The sequence below is a fragment of the Bicyclus anynana genome, chromosome 9 (genome assembly GCF_947172395.1).
Source record: "Bicyclus anynana chromosome 9, ilBicAnyn1.1, whole genome shotgun sequence".
Classification (NCBI taxonomy): Eukaryota; Metazoa; Arthropoda; class Insecta; order Lepidoptera; family Nymphalidae; genus Bicyclus; species Bicyclus anynana.
The window spans coordinates 7,421,876-7,442,022 of record NC_069091.1 but is presented as its reverse complement, the minus strand read 5'-3'; the positions used below and the strand labels follow the sequence as shown (position 1 = coordinate 7,442,022).

Below are 20,147 nucleotides of genomic sequence, written 5' to 3'. Positions count from 1 at the left end.
TTGCAAAGGGCTCTTTAACCAAAATAACTTTAGTTTGGTAAATGGGTAGGTACTCAAAATAGAATAGAAACTTATTTTCAGTACATAATGGTGACCTATTTTAGGTGGTACCACAAAAAACATAATTATGTACAAGTAGTGATTCTTACAAGATAGATCAATGTCGGTATTCCTTTGCATTATATCAGAACCTATTGTTCTGAAAAAGTTTCACGTTCTTGACAAGAAACAACAAGTTTTGTGTAGCTGTAACGTAAAGCTAATTATATTACCTAATTATTAGGACATTACTACCTTAAAAAAATAGTTTAATTTACCATCATATCATGCATTTTGATGTTTGGAACTGGCATTAGAAGTTTGAGACAAAATTAAGGCGTATTTCTACCGGCTATAGTCCCTTTGTACTACTTTAAACTTTTATCCTATTTGACCAAATCGGGTAAATTTTTGCAAGCCTAGGAAGTAAATTAAACTCACAAATTAGTTATTGCAATTAATTTCGAAATATCAGCCAGATCTAAATTTGAATTCGAGAGAATGAAATACTTTTAACTGAAGAACAAATAAAAATGGGCGGTAGTTTTAGGAATAAAAACATAATAATTCAAAACAGTAAAACAAAATACTCTTGTCTATGACTAAACGTCAAATTGTTTGTATTGTCAAGTGTCAGTGTCGCTGTCAACGTCAATTTGGCAGTTGGTAAATTGTCAAAGTACAGAAGAGAAGGCACACAAAATATACAAAACATGTTTTTGATAAAAAAATAGTGCGCAACTCGTTCCTTTCTAATTTAAAACAACACATTGTACAAAATGTATTGCCGCCTGAAGATACAGTATGCTATTTATATATAATAATCATGATTTATAGGTAATTTACTAGTTTCAAAAATATAACCAAAAAATTTCTTTTTAGATGTTGTTGTGTAGGAGGAATTCTTTGTAGATCCCTGAGTTCGGCAGAAATATCCACTGCTTTAAGACCTTTCTATTTTAGTGTTCACCCGGATTTATTTGGAAAATACCCAGAACAAAGGGTAAGTTAATTATATAAGTACCTACCTATATAGTTTTAGTGTGTGGACAAATCTATAAAGATTGTATAATATTCTATATTCCAGAAAATTAATGAAAATTCTCTGCAACAGCTAAGTGCTCTAATAGAAGCTCAGCAATCTAGTCACAACATGTCTGTACCAACTCTTCCATTCTATTTAAGACAAAAGGACAAGCCAGAAGGTATTTACTTTATTTTCTTATTTATCTTGTACCTTAATCCAAAAAATACTTTGTATGCAATGTATGCAGGTCTAAATTCTGTAAGTTTTGTATGACACTTGTATAAAATGTGGACAACAGATTGGATTTGAGTTTTGAAATATTCATAGATGGAACCGTCTTGAAATACAGGGTGCTGGATGGCATTTCCCATAACTCTGGGGTTCTTTACTCAAAATTAATTAAAATTGTTGTGTGTTCAAATGTCAATGTGTTCAAAGATCAAGTGTTCTAAAATTAATATTTTCAGAGTAGGTAAATAATATTTCTTTTGTAAGTAAATAGATCATAAGATATTACCCAAACATTAAAATGCAAGGATTAATAAAGGTGTGTGTTACGGAATTATTTGAATTACTTTGTATAAGAACATAAAAAGTTTTGTAGTTATGCAGTTTGGCCCCTATAAGTGGACTCATTAACACCTTGAAGTTATGGGAAATGCTCCCTAGCACCTTGTAAAATATAAATATGCACTGTGATGCAACCAATAATGGCCAAATCAAATCTTTAGCTTTATCTTTCTTTGTGATGCTGATTAGCAATATTTTCGACCCGCCGTTAATTGTCAATAATATGTTTTTTGTCTTTATGATACATCTCTTGGCACACCTCTTAGAGCGGGGGCTGATGATGCGTTGCGGCGGCGGTGCGGCACTGTAGCGGTGTTGCTGCATCGTCTTACATAGAAATATCTGTGGCATGTCACACGATGCGCTCCGGCGCCGCACCGGACTTGCAACCACCGAGACGAGGCGGGGAGGGGTGAATGCGTTGCGACGTCGGAGCGGCACCGCTCAGTTGTTTATGCGTCACAAAATTACTTTATTAACAGACTGTCCAACGCTACTACGGTGCCACTGCGACATAATAACGTTGCGGCGCCGCACCGTTCATGTGCCCTCACTCTTAAAAGATCTACGCACATAAATTGTGAAATTTAAATTTTAGGTAATTTTAAACTAGTTAACATACAACTGAACAGCAGAGACGTGAGAGAGACAATAGTGAAAATCTTAAATGCCTGTGATATATCAACAAGTTTTGTAGATAAACTACCAAAGAGTTCACCTAAACCACATTCCAGGTATTTTCAGCCATTTATTATAAAATAGAAGATTAGTATAATTTGTGCAAATATATTTTTTAATCTATTAACCAATTCAATTTTAATTCAAATTCTATTTAAATTTACAGAAATATTGATTTTTCGAAAGCCTATGAACAGTACACAACAGAATTTGAAAAAGCAGCAGAAATTAAAAGAAAAGTTGAAGAAAAAAAGGCCATCACCAATATTATGTATGTACACCAAAACCTACTCTTTTTAATAAATTATAACAATTTCATAACAATTGGCTTCACTCCCATGTAGCTTTTTCTTCTGAGAACAACTTTTTCTGGATAAAAATATAAAAATATACACCTTAAGTTCTTTTCCACTACTGTTTAGGCACAAGATGCACACCACGACATATCTCTGACAAGAGAAAGATGAACGTATATGTATAATAGCGGCATATACAAAAATATCGATTTCTCTTCCATTGCAAAGGGATGAAGAGATTGTGATTCTTCCACTGTTGGTCAACATTTGTCTTTCTCTCATCTCGAGATATTTCATGGTTATAGCACACATTTTAAGCTGAATTCCGATTCTCAGAAGAGACCCTCTTAGAGAGTTGTTCTGCCCATTTCTTCTACTTCTGACTTTGGGCCCAACAGGCAATGCTTCTGCGCTGAGGTCCCATTAAGGAGCCTATGACACACAATCAGAAAAAAAACACATCTTAAACTTATTGTTATGCAAAACTTTATGATAAGCTGCTGAGTAGTTATATATAGTCATCTGAGACTGAACAATCTTAATACATAAACTAAATGTTTCAGAGAATGGATCTATGAAAATAGTGATGTCGCGAAAGAGAAATATGAATCTACAAGAGCCACACGAGATCAAGTTAAAACCCTTATAAATAAACTCTGCAAAACATATGGTATAAAAGAAGTTGGTAAAGCCTACATGAGTATATTTTTATATGTAATCTAAACATTTATATAACTTAGTCAGTCTGTTTGCATCAATTATCTACTGAACAGATTTTCATGTAGTTTTAACCAATATATTGATTCATGAGGAAGGTTTACTTAAACATAATTTGTCAAGGTTTTGTGTAAACTGATTGTGATAATATGACAATTATTATTGAGTGTCCAAGAGCTCCAACAGGGCGAAGTCGCGGGTGATTGTAGCATATACTAATAAAATATAGTAGAAATTGGATCTTGGATTGGGGGACTTCTTTCATGAAAAGGTCTCTACTTATATTTTAAAATGTTTACCAAAATTATATGTCACAAACCATTCATCACGAAATCTCAAAATTGGCTTGGTGTACAAAGTTGAAATTTGGCAGGGAGGTAGTTTATAGTTAGTAGATGTCCGCTAAGTTAGTTTTTACAATTCCTGAGCACATTGTAGACAGTATTCAGGTATTATTATGCTAAAATAAGTTTAGTTGTTTGCTACGCGACGAAATGAAGTTAAGTCAATTGGACGACTTTGAAACCTATTTTTTGACGGCCCCCGTGGCGCATTGGTATGCGCGGTGGATTTACAAGATGGAGGTCCTAGGTTCGATCCCCGGCTGGGCCAATTGAGGTTTTCTAAAATGGCCCAGTTTGGCTGGTGGAAGGCTTCGGCCGTGGTTAGTTACCACCCTCCGACAAAGACGTTCCGCCAAGCGATTCAGCGTTCCGGTACGATGTCGTGTAGAAACCGAAAGGGTATGGATTTTCATCCTCCTTCTAACAAGTTAGCCTGCTTCCATCTTAGATTGCATCACCACTTACCATCAAATGAGATTGTAGTAAATATTAATGAAAAAAACCAAGTCTGGCTGTTACTTTTAATTCGTCCAAAAGCCCACAAGGCCTGTTTAACTATTCAAATTTAATTTTTAGGTTAAGTATGACAGTGGATGGAATATCAGTCACATTAGAGGTGCTCTTCAAAGTCTTGCGTCGATGGCATCGCAGCATACTAAACATATGGGCAATTTAAAAGGTTTGTGATACTTTAGTTTATGTTACTTTATCATCTAAATCACACTATAATTATAAAAGCGAAAGTTTGTGTGTAAGTGTGTATGTTTGTTCCTCCTTTGTTCCGCGGCTACTGAAGCGATTTGGCTGAAATTTGATATGGAAATAGATTTTATTCTGGATTAACACGTAGGAAACTTATATTTCATCACAGAAAAATCCACGCTTCCCGCGGGATTTGTGAAAACTGAATTCCATGCAGTCAAAGTCGCAGGCGTCTGCTAGTTAAATTATTAAAAATAAAATATTTGATTGTTTGTTTGTTCGTGGCTCGAAAACTACTAAACAAATTTTGAACATGTTTTCACCATTAGAAAGCTACAACTTCACCAAGTAACATGGGCTTTATACCCGTATTTTCACAGGAACGGAAACTGCGCGTAATCTCGTAATCGTTGTTTTCTGAACTATTACTAGTAACATTTCAAAATTCAAAAATTCAAAATTTAAAATTCATTTATTTCAAGTAGGCTCAGTTTACAAGCACTTTTGACACGTCAGTTGACTATTTGTAAAGATTTTACCACCGGTTCGGAAGGCAGGTTCTGCTGAGAAGATACCGGCAAGAAACTCAACAGTTGCTCTTTTGAAAAAGTCATACAGTATTACAATTTACATTTGATAACAATTAAATTACAATTTCTTATAGTTTTATTTCCTGTGTGAAGGTGGAAGCTGATCCAATGGCCTCCAAGCACCTTTGTCGTTAAGGAACTCATCAATAGTGTAGTAACCTCGACTAAGTAAATGTTTTTTAACACATTGCTTAAAGTTGTGCATTGGCAAGTCCATTCAGAAAACTACGTCTCAAAATAGCTTATGTAAACTAATCCTACTTGAAATAAACTAATTTAGAATTTTGAAATAGTTAGTATTATTAGTTTTGAAATAATACATTCACTATAATGGTTTTTAATTTAAATTTTTACATTAATCAAAATTCAAAATACCAGGTTAACAAAAACTTTTGAATGTCTATGTAAAAGTAAGGCTAAGTTTAGAAGAGATTGTTTTTTTGTTAAGTATTATAATTTTAATTTACATAGCACTTCTTTATATAACTTATAATTTGCTACTTTTATATATCATTTTGAAAATGAACATATTTCCTAACCCTTACCCTTCCGTAATTTTTTTTTTTTAATACTATGAGTATTTGATGTTGGTATTTTGTTTTTTTTTCAGCTAGAACAATAGCGTTAGGTCAATTCACTGGAGTCAGTTTAGATGGTGATGTGTATCTTAATATTATTGACGTCCGAAATGAGTGGCTTTCTGTGAGTTATCTATCTATCTTTTCTATGTTTTTATAATAAGAAAGCATAAACCAAATGTCTACTTATACATACTTATAGTCAGGGATCCCTAGAACATTTTGTACACCTGATTACTAACCAGGTAATTTTTCGTGAGTTCATCTTGATGATTAACTATATTTTTTATTAACGAAAATTCTTGATTCTGGTAGCTAACTGAGTTACCAAAAGGAAAATTTCTGAGCGTCGGAACGAGATAATGTACCACGCAATTTGTGGGACAATGTGGCTGTTAAATTGTATAACTATTAATTAAGCAACGGTTAACAAAACAGTTGATTAGTAACAGCTTTTAATAACCTCGTTATTGATACAAGTTGGGAGGAGGGTAGAGTAACAAAAGTTGTTACTAACCAGACTTTTTTTACACAAAAAAACTTCTGAATTTTTTTTTCGACCAGTAGTCTGTCGGGAACTACTCAATTGATTTTCTTGCGGTTTTCACAGGTAGGTTAAGTGAAGTCTAGGCTTTGTTTCATGAAAATTGCATATAAGGACAATGTTATTACTTATTCTGATTATAAATAAGTTAAATATTTTCAAGGATTACATTGTACAGTGATACTAAACATAAAACTGCTTTCTATTTTACAGTTAATAAAGAAAGTCAGTCAAGAAGACAGTGCCTTAATAGAGATTCCAAAATATGAGAAAGCCTTATCCAGTATACTAAGGGACATACACATATGTAGGAGGTAAGAATACAATGAAATATTAATTGATTATGAAACACGGCTAAAACTCACGTGATATAAGGTCGGAATATGCCCGACTAGTTTAGTTTAGTTAGTACAACCCAAATGGGGCCCTTAGTCATGAGCTGGTTCTTGCAATGCGATGCTTATGACAAAGGGCCCTGTATGGGTTCGAAACCATTACAACCATTGCATGTAGTATATAGTTTTATTATTGCTAAAATCAGCTATTCTAAGTATATGCTACCTTTGGGCTAAGTAGTGTGATTATATGATTATTATTTAACATACAAGTTAAAACAACGCAAATAAGTTACTTCATGTTTTACAGTGACATATCTATACTAATATTATAAATGCGGAAGTAAGTCTGTCTGTCTGTTACCTTTTCACGGCTAACTGGCTGAACCTATCTAGATGAATTTTGGTATTATGATAAATGGAACCTTGGAGCAGAATATAGGATACTTTTTATCCCTAAAATAAAAAGAGAAGGGGGTGAAAAAGGGGTTGAAAGTTTGTATGAAAAGTCATCCTTTTTCACAGTTACACTTTCAAAAATTTGTTTTGTAAATCATAAATAAATACGAAATATAATGTAAAACAAGAATTTTTGAAATTCAATTTCTGAAGTGGTGAAATAGGTATTGTAAGTTTACGTTGATTTCCACGCAGACGAAGTCACGGGCGTCCGCTAGTATACCTATAAATGTATGATAATTTCTTCGTTTGTTTAGGAAATTCATGCCGAAAGTGTCTGCAGCTCAATATTGCAGCCATCTTAGACAATTAATTACATCAATAGGAGACTTTTACGGGCATGGGAGGAAAATTCCGGAATCTGTGCCAGAATCTCTCAGCAAATACGAAATAGTTGTTGAGCCGTAAGTATTATCTATTTCTATACTACATAGATTATTCTGATTATTATTCTGATATTCTGACGACATCAAGCGAGCCGCAGTGATTCGCTGGATGCAGGTGGCTCAATATCGTGATGTTTGGAAGTCCCTACAAAAGGCCTATGTCCTGCAGTGGACGTCCATCGGCTGATATGATGATGATGATGATACTACATAGAGCCATGATAGCAGAGTGGATATAATCTCTGCCTTCGATTGGGAGGGTGGAGGTTTGAATCTGGTCTGGGGCATGCACCTACAACTTTTCAGTTATGTGCATATTAAGAAATTAAATATCACGTGTCTCAAACGGTGAAGGAAAAACATCGTGAGGAAACCTGCATTCCAGGGAATTTTCTTAATTATCTGTGTGTGTAAAGTCTGCCAATCCGCATTGGACCAGCGTGGTGGACTAGGCCTAACCCCTCTTATTCTGAAAGGAGACTTGTGCTCAACAGTCAGCTGAATATTGTCATAAGAGATGCTAAGATCAAGTGGTGCCAGAATTAAATTACTTAGTACGAACGTTCAAGACATGGCCAACCAGTCCTAAATATTCTTGTAGAGAATAAACCTGATTAGCCGTGATAGCTAAGTGGATATGAATTCTGCCTCCGATTCAGGAGGGCGTAGGTTTGAATCCGGTCCGAGGCATGCACCTCCAACTTTTCAGGTTTGTGCATTTTAAGAAAGTAAATATCACGTGTCTCAAACGGTGAAGGAAAACGTCGTGCACACCAGAGAATTATCTGCGTGGGTGAAGTCTGCCAATCCGCATTAGGCTCGCGTGCTGGACTATAGGCCTAACCCATCATTTTGAGAGAAAACTCGAGCTCAGCAGTGAGCCGAATATGGGTTGATAATGATGATAATGATGATGTAACCTGATTCTATAATAGTAGTAACTGTAAAAGAAACCTTGACCCAGCAGCTGATGATATTCCAGAGAGGCGGGCCCTCTGATGGTGTCTCCCACGGGGCAGTTCATCACACCCTCCTCTTGTCCAGCGGAGGAGCTCATCCCGTTCATGGCCAACCATCTCGACGAGGCCATGTTACTTCTCACAGAATATAGCATGTAAGTATATTATTTTTATCGATAGATACTAACCTCCGGCCGACGGCTCGAGCATTGGCGGATATTAAAATTTGCCATTCTGTTCCATTTTTAAATTCATTTTTATAAGTTGTCCCCTAATGACCTTTGAAATTTATGTCGATACCCTAAATCTCGAATCATTATAATTATTAATTCGTCGTTATCAACCCATATATGGCTGAGCTCGATTCTCCTCTCAGAATGAGAGGGGTTAGGCCAATAGTCCACCACGTTGGCCCAATGCGGATTGGCAGACTTCACACACGCAGAGAATTAAGATAATTCTCAGGTATGCAGGTTTCCTCACGATGTTTTCCCTCACCGTTTGAGACACGTGATATTTAATTTCTTAAAATGCAAACAACTGAAAAGTTGCAGGCGCATGCTCTGGACCGGATTCAAACCCACACCCTCCGGAATCGGAGACAGAGGTCATATCCACTGGGCTATCACGACTCACAAAACACAAATATACCCGTATATATTGGGTCATGTGATTTCTCTAGTCTTTGATATGGTCTCACATTTGTTATAGTAATAAACACGTGGAAAAGGCGCTCCATAAAGAAGTCAAGGAGAGATTTGGCCTGTTAGAGCTGCAAAAGGATGACAGCATCACTCCTGGGCTAATGATCATGTGCTGTCAGAGACTGCTCACTCGAATAGATAAAGTGGGAATGGTAAGTTGTTTTGAGTGTAGATCGAATTACAGAAGAATTAGTAACTCAAGAAAAAATAAATTTTTGCTTATTTTTCGATCGTATTTAATTGTCGATCGTATCTGTCATTCCCATACATTTTGTTAGTTTTCGAAGCGTTAGCGTTTGTAGAAAGAGAATCGCCGTGCCACATTACTACGGGTACTTTTCCACCAGAGATTGTGCTATGCTATGGATGCCTACTATCGATACATCGCATACTCGTAGCTCGAGCTGCGCGTCTTTGCTTTGCGCCGGCGCATCGTCCTCGCACACCTACATAGCTTAGTGTAGGTGGAAACAAAACGGTCACATATATTAATAATTTTATAACTTAGCATAATGGTGAACTCGCCATCCTCACAAAAACGTCAAGTTTATGAGGATGGCTATTTATGTACCTAATTATGTACACATTTTGTACAATAAAATAAAAAAAAATACTTTATTACACTTTTTGAAAGACATACCAGTTGCTTCATGTGGTAGTTTTTAACCGACTTCCAAAAAGGAGGAGGTTCTACGTTCGGCTGTATGTATGTTTTTTTTTTTTTTTTTTTTTTTTTTTTTTATGTATGTCCAGCGATAATTCCGTCAATTATGGACCGATTTTGAAAATTCTTTAAAATTTTTAAATTAAAATAAATTAAAAATAAATTCTTTAAATTAAAACATCACTGTTAAATTAAAATAAAATAAAAATAAATTCTTTAAATTAAAACATCACTGGCTTGGCACCGCCTTCAAACTGATCAGAAGGTAGCACATAGGTAGGATGTTATTTTTTGCTTTTTAGTTAAAGTTATTTTTTGAGTTGGAAGTCGGTTGAATTTTTTTTATTAAAATTTTTATTATTTATTATAAACATTTATGATTGCATTGCAACCAAGCACTAATTTGTTACGAAAAACCTCAATACAATTACAATAGCCAATAAAATAACCAATCGCGAGGGGGGGGGGGAGGCAGCTGCCCCTCTCCCCCTGCCCGTACCTACGCCCATGGAAGAGGACATTTTTCAAGAATTTTAATTTAAGTAATATATGGTTTTGTTTCAGAAACTACATGGAAACATTTTGTACGTCACACACTACTATTCCGTGCTATCAGAGGGTGTGTTGTGTATACCTTGGAATTTCAAGTGACAATAAAAACACCGTTATTATCAAGATAATGAGTTTATTGACAAAATCGAAATATTACTAATACATATTTACATCGTCTATACAAGAGAATTTATTACAATATTCGAATATTAATTAAGTTTATTTAGTAACTAGCAGATGTGATGAAATGTCTAATTCAATTAAAAACAAAATATTATGTATATAGCTTATAATATAACATTTACAAATAGGTACAATAAATCAGTCTAATAAGCTCCAATAGTTTTAATTATATTTCCAATTGATGCAATAATTACATTAAATATTAATCACATTAAATATCAAATTATTTTCTAATATTCAGAACTACACAACAAGGGTCAGTTTCACCACCTTCAGATAAGGGTCTGATATTGCAGTGTACGTGTATAGCATATTCACGACATTTTTTTTCACTAAAAGAAAGCTACATTATCAAGGAGTAACATAAGGAGGGCTATTTTTTATCCCCGTATTCCCACGGTAATGGAAACTGTGCTAGTTGGACATAAAGTAAAAAAAGTGACAAAACATCATTGACCTTTATAATAAAAGGACCCATAATCATGTAGAAAATTTCACTTAAAAACTGGCCAATTTTGCTTAGACAGTCTTAGAATTATTGGTAAAGAAAATTATACCTGAAGGCCTTTATAAGATAAAATATAGTCCAATATTCAATATAATCCCAAATTCAGAGCAAATTCAACCTTAAGGATTGAGTTTAAGGTTGAATTTGCAAATGCGATTACTTGAATTGAGTGCCAAGAAGTTGAGTTTGGCACTCATTGAATGGGGACGTTTTTTGGTCGCTGATTGTACATCTACTTTTAATTGGAGATCGATGCAAAATATAGATTATCTGACATTTATCGGAAGGTGAAACTGACCCTTAATAATTTAAATTCGTATATTCGATGATTATATTATGACTGGCAGTAATAACAAATGCTACAACAATGAGCATGACTTTTTTAATACTTTTTATTTGTAAAAATCAAGAAAATTAGATACTTTCAATATATAAATAGAATATATTTTGTATTCTTCTTCATTTACATTATGGCATAGATCCCAGTCATTATCATTTTAATATCTGAGTGATTGTTACACAGTTAAATATTATCGACCTAAAGAACCCGCATAGAAGCACCATAGTGGTTCTAAGCTCACCTTTTCTATTATGGTCCTGGGCTTGTAGTTATGTGGCACGTCGATTATCTTTCTACAAACGCTAACGCTTTGATAACTTAAAAAAAATATGCGAATGCCAGTCACTATCGACGGTCACGTGATCAAATTGTCGATCGTGTCTGTCATTCCCATACATTTTGTTAGTTTTCGAAGCGTTAGCGTTTGTAGAAAGAGAATCGAAGCACATGGCTAAGGCCCCTGTAATAGCCATTGTAAAAAGGTTAATGATAATACGAAAGCCGGGTAATTGTGTAACTTGATAGAGTCCGTTAGTTACGCCTAACCAAAGAAGACCGTAACAATTCTTTTAACTATCAATGTTCGTAACTCCACCATATATAATTTTAAATCGCCAATAAGAAGGGCCCGTGTTCTTTCAAAGAATACTAAGTACACAATTATTATATTGAAAATCTAAAGATTAAAATTTCTTTTTTGAAGGAAAATTGGAATTTTATTTTAAGAAATCTAATAAATTATGTCTCTCACATAAAATCTTTGTGTGATTAGAATATTCTAGTAACTTGAAAATTTCAATATAGCTGATCACAGAATGCCGAATGATTACAATATCGCATCAAACCTACCCCTATATAGTCTAAAATTTTCTACCCCTATATAGTAATTTTTTTCCTTGTCTTTATCAATGTCGTGCACTTCATACTTCATAGTTGCAAAAATGCTCTGGCTACCCTAAATTCTCGATTAAGAACCTATATCCGGGGAGAAGTTTGCCATTTTGTATAATCTGTAATTACAGTGCATACCCTAATTAAAAGCCTTGTGCACGCCACTGAATATAGTAAGAAATATTCTAGTCTGCTCTGAAGTTGCGACACACCGAATTGCGCAACTATTATTAATAGTTCCCCGCTGGAATATGGTTGTTGTACGGGAGCAATACACCTCGTATTCAAAGCAAAAATGCTCTGTCTACCCTAAATACTCCATTAAGAACCTATTTTGTATAATCTGTAAGTACAGTGCATACTCTAGTTAAAATCTGCCACCACGCCACTGAACATGTTAAGAAATATTTTAGTCTGCACTGACGCTGCAACACACTATTTTGCAACTATTATTAATAGTTCCCTGCAGGAGTATGTTTTTGTACGGGAGCAATACACCTCGTATTCAAAGCAACGAAGATTGCTGCATATTACTAGTAAAGAAATAAATCTGGTCGAAAACAAGAAGTAGAAATAAATATATGGTGAGAACTAAAATAATGTTGAGCGACAAACATAAAAAGATGAGCCAATATCAGTTTTTCTTGTTCTGTTGGACGATCACCAACTTGTTCTTTTCCTTTGTAACTTTCGCCACTGGTATGTTGGTAGCGGGCATGAGCTGTCTCAGGTTCTGTCTGGGAATTACCGGAGCCTGAAAGGATAAATATTAATTTTATAACTTATCTATCTACATCTAAATAAATAAAACTCAAAGGTACAGCCCAAACCACTGGACGGATCGGGCTGAAATTTGGCATGCAGGTAGATGTTATGACGCAGGCATCCGCTAAGAAAGGATTTTGATCAATTCTACCCCCGAGGGGATAAAATAGGGGATGAAAGTTTGTATGAAACTTTGTCAATTTATCGGCGATTTGACTGAAATTTGGAATGAAAATAGATTTTACTCTGGATTAACCTATAGACTATTTTTCATCACGGAAAAATCTATGGTTCCCGCGGGATTTGTGAAAACTGAATTCCACGCGAACGAAGTCGCGAGCGTCCGCTAATTAATACTATAAAGAGGTAAAGTTTGTGATATTGTAGTTGTAGTATAACCAATTCTCATGAAAATTAAATGGGATCAATTTTATACTATACTTTTACAAACAAAAAAAGAATTTTCATGATTGTTTAATAAAAAACATTAAAAAAATACAGTCGGTTTAAGTCGGTTAATGAAAAATAAAAAATAATAATTACCGGTGGATTCCTGGCGAGTTGCCGCACGCGATCCACCAATCGCATCGCGTCGTCCGACGTCTCCGAGTCTGTCGTCATGCCGAGCATCAGCGCCCGCTCCGCGTTGCCTCCATCTAGACACCTGTTCACCAAACCAATGTGGTTCTTTTATCTATAAATCTAAATATCGACGGCAGAGAGCGAAATTGTTGTTATCCACAAACTATGAAAAAAAAAAATATTGTACTGTTCGAATCAGAGAAAAAAACTGCTTCAAATGGTCTGGGTCACGTAACTCTACGATGAATAGTTATAAAATTAACATTAAAAATAGGTATTAATTTAAATGCATTCAAAAAGGTGTACAACCTTTTTGAATGCATTTAATCGTAAGTTACAATAAACGAGAGATAAATGTCATTAATTTACAACATTATGTTGGACAGCCCTATTTCAAGAGCCTAGAACCAAGTATAACTGATTACGTTTTTTGTTTTCCTTAAAAAAATGAATTTCCTTTGAACCAGCTCCATACAACTATAGTGCAATTACAGCGTTTTAACATTCTGTAAAAATAATACAAAATGTCATAGTCAACAAAATTTAGGCAAATAATAGAATGACATTTAAGTGTTAGACTGTAAAGCAAAAAGTGTTACGAACAGCTTGGCAAATTCTTTCGTAACACTACCGATGGACCGCGCGGGCTGGGGGTAGCGATGCCCCGCTCGCACAATTTCATACCCGCACAGTCCTTCCTCTTGCCACCCCGCGAGCACGACTTCACACCCGCGCAGTCCGTTCCCCCGTCGCCCGCATATCATGAGAGTGTCATCAAAGAACTTGCTAAGTTATACTAATACTGTGTTGTCACCTGTGCGGTAGAGGGCGCGCGCGCTGCGCGTGTCGCCAGGCGGCGGCGGCGCGCGCTCTCCACGCCGCGGCCTCCTCCGCGGCTTCGGTCGCGCCTGCTTCCAAGGCCGCACATGCTCCTCGCAAATCAACCACCTGAATGACAATTGACAGATCTATTTATATGTAAGTTTTACTTGATTATTATTTAGTATGTGTGGGTTAACGTTTTAAAGCTAACTTGAAGTCATTTCCTAAAGTGCATTTAGACACTTGCATACCTTCAATAACAACGAAAAAGTGCTAATCTTCAAGTCTGTTCTGAACATGATGCATTTGGTTGAGAGGTAAACAGAAACACATCCCAGCATGGTTGATAATTAAGCTGCACAGTACACATTAAGTAAAATAATAGTACATTATGATATAAGTGAAAATTACAGCCAAGGCGATATTGCAAACTCGAGCCGTAGGCGAGAATTATCAAGGAGCACGTATGTCATACGATGTTCTTTCTATAACACGTTAAGAGGAAACACACTTTCTGAAAATGAATTTGCATCTTTGCCTGATTTCCATATGATATTGAAATTGATGAAATAAGAGATACTTTACGAGCATATGTGATATAAAGAAAATTGTGAATTTGACAAGGAATTTGTCTGTATTATGAAACCTGTGATTAAGTTATTAATTTCAGCTATAGGGACACCATTAACCTAATTGTTTACATTTACTTACATACTAATTATGTTCACAATATGGTTTACCTTCTGAAAATATCTATATAATAATGTCTTCATTTCATCGTGTGACAACTTATCCAGTCTAGCCATCAACATTTGCTCCCCTCTACTCCTGGAGTCCTTGTTGTCTTGTGAGTCGGACAGAGAGGCTGACGGTGACTTGCCACATATCAAATTATTCTTATATTCTATTGCAGTGTCAATTGCTTCTATTGCCTCTTCACATTCAAGTATCTTGCGCTCCTGAAATTAATAATATAAAATAATGTTTATAAAATAATATAAAATATTGTAAATATATAAAATAATATAAAATATAGTTTGGGACAGTGTTTTTATAAACACTATTCCTTATCCAAATAAGCACAATATTCATCACAAGTATTTATTATTCAAGACAAAGACATTCGCCACACATTTGTTTTTAGTCTTAGGACTGATTGCAGATTGGCAAGGTACTCATACCATCCTGTTCTATTTAGACTTCCGTGGACAAAGTCACAGGTGTTAGCTAGTAATTAAATATTATAGAGACATTGTCAAGAAGATTCAATTCTTACCTCAGAGTCTGATAATGATTTGTACATTTTCCTCTTATGGCCTAAACTACAGCGTTGTTCATGTAAACATTCTCTTGTTTTTCGTAAGTTTTTTATCTCTTTTCGTAACATCAACTCTTTTTCTTTTGATAAATCTAAATTTGCTAGATCATTATTTTTCTCCTTTAAAATACTATCTAACTGTGATATCCTATGAGTGAAATGTTTTATTGAATGTGTTTTCCTGTCCTTCGTATCAACAGAAGACTCGGACAGCTCATCTAATTTTAACTTATCTTTAAGAAGTTCTATGTCTAAAGTATTTTTTCGCTTTTCATCCTTTTTAATTTGCCTCTTAATTTGTTCTATTTGTTTCTTATAAGTTTTTAAATTTATTTCATGTCTTTTGATTTCTCTCGTGGTATCATGTTCTGTTAAGCTGATGTCAACTTTTTCTAGATATGCCTTATTGTTTTTTTCTGATGTCTTACATAGATCATCAATCAACCTTTGTTTGGCTATACAAAGATTTATTAGTTCTTTCAGCTGTGTTTGACTACTACTGATTTCTTTTGACAACTTTCTAGCTAAGATTTGTTTTTGTGTGTATTTCTCTTTAGTTAGTTTATACTTTTTACATATTTCATTCATTTTTGGAGAGTCAATCATCTTAAGTAGTTCTCTTTCAATCAACTTTGGTTCAGGGTCTATTTCTTTTTTGTGAGATTCTATAATGATTTTCTGAGATTCTGGTGAAATTGCTTTAGCAGCTACTTTTCTTAGAAGCTCCAACTGAGCTCCAGAGATACTTTCTCCAGGCTGGATAGTCCTTCTGCGCCCAGAATTAGACTGTGATGTCATAATAGGTAATGATTGTGATCCACTAGTTTCTGAAATAGTTATATCATCAGAGTCAATGTGATTCAAGTATTCTTCACACCTGTCAGCAAATAATTGATCATTTTTCTCTCTGAAATAGTCCATTAATTTTTCAAGTTTATCTTGGAAAACTGTCTCAGAGTCAGAATCTTCGCTGTCAGATTCAACATCTGACTCACTCGGCTCACTAGGTTCTGTATCTTCTGCTATTCTAGGTAGACCTTGTTTAGTACCTGTTTCCTTATTGTCAGTAGTCATATCACTATTTAAGCATTCATCACACTCAGCCTTCAAAAACAGCCATTCACTCACTTGGTTCATATCAGTTTCAGACAAAGATTTTGACTGTAAAATTTTATTAAAAAGCCCTTCAGCATTTGATACTAGCTTTATCCACTGCGTAGTAGCAAATTGTAAATTGAATGCATTGTCTGTTGGTAAAACACCTTTGTCCGAATACACAGGTGTGTTATTGTCAGCAAACAGATTTACAGTTACAAAATTCTTGATACCTCTACAAAACAAGCATAAGTTGAGAATTTTCAGTGTATCTTGATAATCGTCAGGCTCTGTACTAATACATCCTATGACCCAAGTGAATGCTCTCCCACCAAACGAGTCCCTTAGCATAGCGGTCAATATACATCTATCATAGTTTATTTGTTTGGGTGGATTTCCAGACACTAGTTCCTTTATAATATTCTCTAATGCAAATAGGCCTGGTTCAGGATAAGCTGCCAAGTCACAGAAGCTGGCGGTAGACATTCTGTGGTTGAGTATACCGTTAGTTCCCACCCATTTTTGTTCCATACTAACGGTGAAGACAGTATGGTTGTTTCCGAGACATCTCTGTCGCCATCCCAATTGCAGGTACTGGAAAGCCTCTTCTACATTTGTGCACCTCACCAAACCAGCGCCCAAAACATCAAATATGTTATTATTTACTACTTGCATCCATGTAATGTGTAATATATACTCTCTTTCTGGCATCTGACCCAGTCTATGGAATATTTCTGATAAAAATCTGGGAACTATCCCTTGATCACATTCACTGTGGATACATTCAAAACCTGAAAATCAAGAATAACAACGATTAATTACAATTATTCAGCAATGAACATAGGTTCATTGAAAATGATAATGATGAATATAGTTCAAAGTAATATTAATTTTATAAATGTCAAACTCACCTGAGCCAAACAAGGTGTAAGTTTTACCAGACTTCGGTTGCCCGAAAACAATAACAGACGTATCGCAACCATCCAGAAAACAATTTATTTGTGGTATCATAAAAGAATTGAACAGATGGGCTTGTGTGCAATCTACTGGCAGTGCTCTGTTTACGTGAAACGTTTGACCACTCTCTGTTATAACAATTTGCGTTACTGGATTACTAAATATGCACTGTAATGAGTCTGCAAGACTCGGAGGTTTAAGCCGAATGGCTATTTGTACTGGTATATCCATTGTAAAGTTATTATACGAAGAAGTTTTACAAATCTTCACTTTCTTCTCACGTACTGTTTTTCACATAATAAAATAAAGTTCATTGTGCATTTATTATAAAATATAAAGCCAATACTGACATTCCATGTAAAATTCGATTCTTTAGCTTTATTTTATTCTCAGAAACTAAAATTAATTAATAAACACAAACTGACACAATCGAGACAAACATCTTTTTTTTGTAAATAACCACAGATCAAGGAACATATTTACTCAGGCCACAGATTAATTAGAATATACCAAAGAATAATCACATTTCTTTGGCTCTTATAATTTATATTTTTTATGTAATTGTCGTTTAGAAATTGCTTTTTAACCGACTTCATTAAAGTACTTAATTAACCATAGATTTACGATTCGGTACAAGTACATTATAATTTTATGTAGGTAATTAACTATGGAGTTTCAGCGCACCCTTTTCACCAACAAAATTGTTAGTCATTTTTTGATGGAGACGAGATAAACCAAGGTACACTCACACTTAAAAAAATAGTTACCACCAATGTATGTTACCACATTTGCGGTGAATCGCAATGTATTCAACTATACCGAAAATTTTCTTAGAAGTCTTATCACCAAAACAAACCCGTCTTGTCACTAAAATCACATATTTCACTTACGTTATACGTAATTTCTAAAGAACAAAGTGTCTAAATCCTTTATTATACGCATACAGTACGAATTACACCAAAAACTACACCGAATTTACGATTTATTCACATTTATTTTCTGAAAAACAAAATCACAACGAGATTAATTTGCACAGCTTAACTACGATTACGGCAATTTGACATTTCGTAACGCTAGATTGTCTATGAAAAGCAAGGATGGGTAAATAACATCGAGCGTTAACTTATCGATAAATGATAATGAATGATTCTTTAATAATTGATATGTTGTTAGTTTAAAGATGGGAAAATGAAATATTTTATAATCATTTTATTTTAAAAAATAGTTTTTTAATAAAAATGTTATACAATACATATGCTCACGTTATTCTATAGCGTAAAAGATATCTTACGAATAGTAGCATTATTCAAACACTGGTATGGATAACATTATCTCAATACGATTTTTAATAAAAATCGTCAAATCAAGATTTTAACAAAAACTAGCAATGTAAATTTAATTTGCAAAATGCGCGCGATCAGCTGTTTTCCAAGAGGTCAAATAGGCAGGTCACGACTAATAGGTATCTATCTATACAAAGTCACAAACAAACTGCGCGACGTTGTATTGCCGACCGCCGCCGGTGCCGAGGAAAATAATTGCTATCTCTCTCTAACCTAAGCCGCGCGGCGTGGTTAATAGGTATTTTCAAAATATTGAAACTTTAGGTCCTTTCGCTAGACGCTACGCTATTTTTTCTTTAGTTCGTGTTCGGCGGTCTGTTGACAAACAAACCAAAATTCAAAAACCTTTGTGTATGTTCTATGTTATGTTAGTAGTGATTTTCTGTAACGAATACTCATACAATTGTGTCGTTTGTATTGTGTGTGTTTGTGTGTGTTGACTGAGAAGTCTTGAAATGCTTAGATCAAATCAATTCAGTACTCATGAATATTGTACCTACTATGACGACAGAACGTCTCGTAAACGAGAAACAACCTGAAGTAAGTTAATTACCTGTACCTAGTTAAAAACTTGTAAAGTATAAAAAATAGGTATTAGATAGGTAAGTATAGCCAGCCGATTTGCTGTCGATGCGTACGTACCTACTCGTACGTACACAGTAGATTGCGGAGCGTTGTTATCGCATTATTCGCTGTACATTGCGTGCTCAAAATTTTCAAAATCTGAATTTTCTCATTTCCCACGTAATTGTTATTTAAAATATCGTTGTGGAAACTAAATTTAACCTCTTCACGCAGTTTTCGGTATTATGTCCCTTACACCCAGTATGTACGTGGATACGTGCACACTTTTTTGAAGTATAAGCAAATCTTGGACGTTAGTACGTCCCCAAAAGATTAAAGAAAGAGACGGCCGCGTGGCGCAGTGGGTAGTGACCCTGCTTTTTGCATCCACGGCTGTGGGTTCGATTCCCACAACTGGAAAATATTTGTGTGATGAGCATGAGTGTGTATAAGTATTTATATGTAGTATATAATTGTATATTAATACTATAATATCAACTATCTTAGCACCCATAACACAATCTACTCTGTATGCTTACTTTGGGGCTAGATAGTGATGTGTATTGTTTAAGTATATTTATAATAATAATAAAAAAAGATTACCCCATTTCTTAACCACGCGTACCCATAGGCAT

The 20,147-nt window shown here is 34.9% G+C and overlaps 2 protein-coding genes across 3 annotated transcripts; one reads left to right on the top strand and one right to left on the bottom strand.

Moving 5' to 3' along the window:
* Positions 1 to 686: 686 nt before the first annotated feature.
* Positions 687 to 10,478, top strand: LOC112044859 (T-cell activation inhibitor, mitochondrial). 2 transcript variants are annotated; one of them, XM_024080848.2, is made up of 13 exons: positions 688 to 841; positions 922 to 1,042; positions 1,127 to 1,244; positions 2,235 to 2,370; positions 2,481 to 2,585; positions 3,174 to 3,291; positions 4,248 to 4,350; positions 5,574 to 5,665; positions 6,299 to 6,399; positions 7,137 to 7,283; positions 8,248 to 8,379; positions 8,936 to 9,080; positions 10,157 to 10,478. In XM_024080848.2, exons 1-13 carry the CDS (start codon positions 819 to 821, stop codon positions 10,241 to 10,243), a joined length of 1,428 nt encoding a protein of 475 aa, XP_023936616.2. In that variant the 5' UTR covers positions 688 to 818; the 3' UTR covers positions 10,244 to 10,478. The 2 variants fall into 2 exon arrangements, with proteins under 2 accessions (XP_052739614.1, XP_023936616.2); XM_052883654.1 differs by lacking the exon at positions 8,248 to 8,379 and having other exon boundaries at positions 687 to 841.
* LOC112044852 (kinesin-like protein costa) lies at positions 10,342 to 18,123 on the bottom strand. Its single transcript, XM_024080837.2, has 6 exons — positions 17,560 to 18,123; positions 15,512 to 17,439; positions 14,976 to 15,194; positions 14,228 to 14,361; positions 13,375 to 13,495; positions 10,342 to 12,820 (listed from the first exon to the last, which is right to left on the bottom strand). Exons 1-6 carry the CDS (start codon positions 17,834 to 17,836, stop codon positions 12,701 to 12,703), a joined length of 2,799 nt encoding a protein of 932 aa, XP_023936605.2. The 5' UTR covers positions 17,837 to 18,123; the 3' UTR covers positions 10,342 to 12,700.
* Positions 18,124 to 20,147: the final 2,024 nt, after the last annotated feature.

Excerpts from the sequence above, each read along its gene's own strand:
- LOC112044859 (XM_024080848.2), top strand. The coding sequence starts at position 819 with ATGTATTGCCGCCTGAAGATACA. Across the intron at positions 6,400-7,136 it reads GACATACACATATGTAGGAG|GAAATTCATGCCGAAAGTGT; the intron begins GTAAGAATACAA and ends TCGTTTGTTTAG. Across the intron at positions 7,284-8,247 it reads TACGAAATAGTTGTTGAGCC|AGAGGCGGGCCCTCTGATGG; the intron begins GTAAGTATTATC and ends ATGATATTCCAG.
- LOC112044852 (XM_024080837.2), bottom strand. The coding sequence starts at position 17,836 with ATGGATATACCAGTACAAATAGCCATTCGGCTTAAACCTCCGAGTCTT. Across the intron at positions 15,195-15,511 it reads AATCATTATCAGACTCTGAG|GAGCGCAAGATACTTGAATG; the intron begins GTAAGAATTGAA and ends TATTAATTTCAG. Across the intron at positions 13,496-14,227 it reads GCGCGCCCTCTACCGCACAG|GTGTCTAGATGGAGGCAACG; the intron begins GTGACAACACAG and ends TTTGGTGAACAG.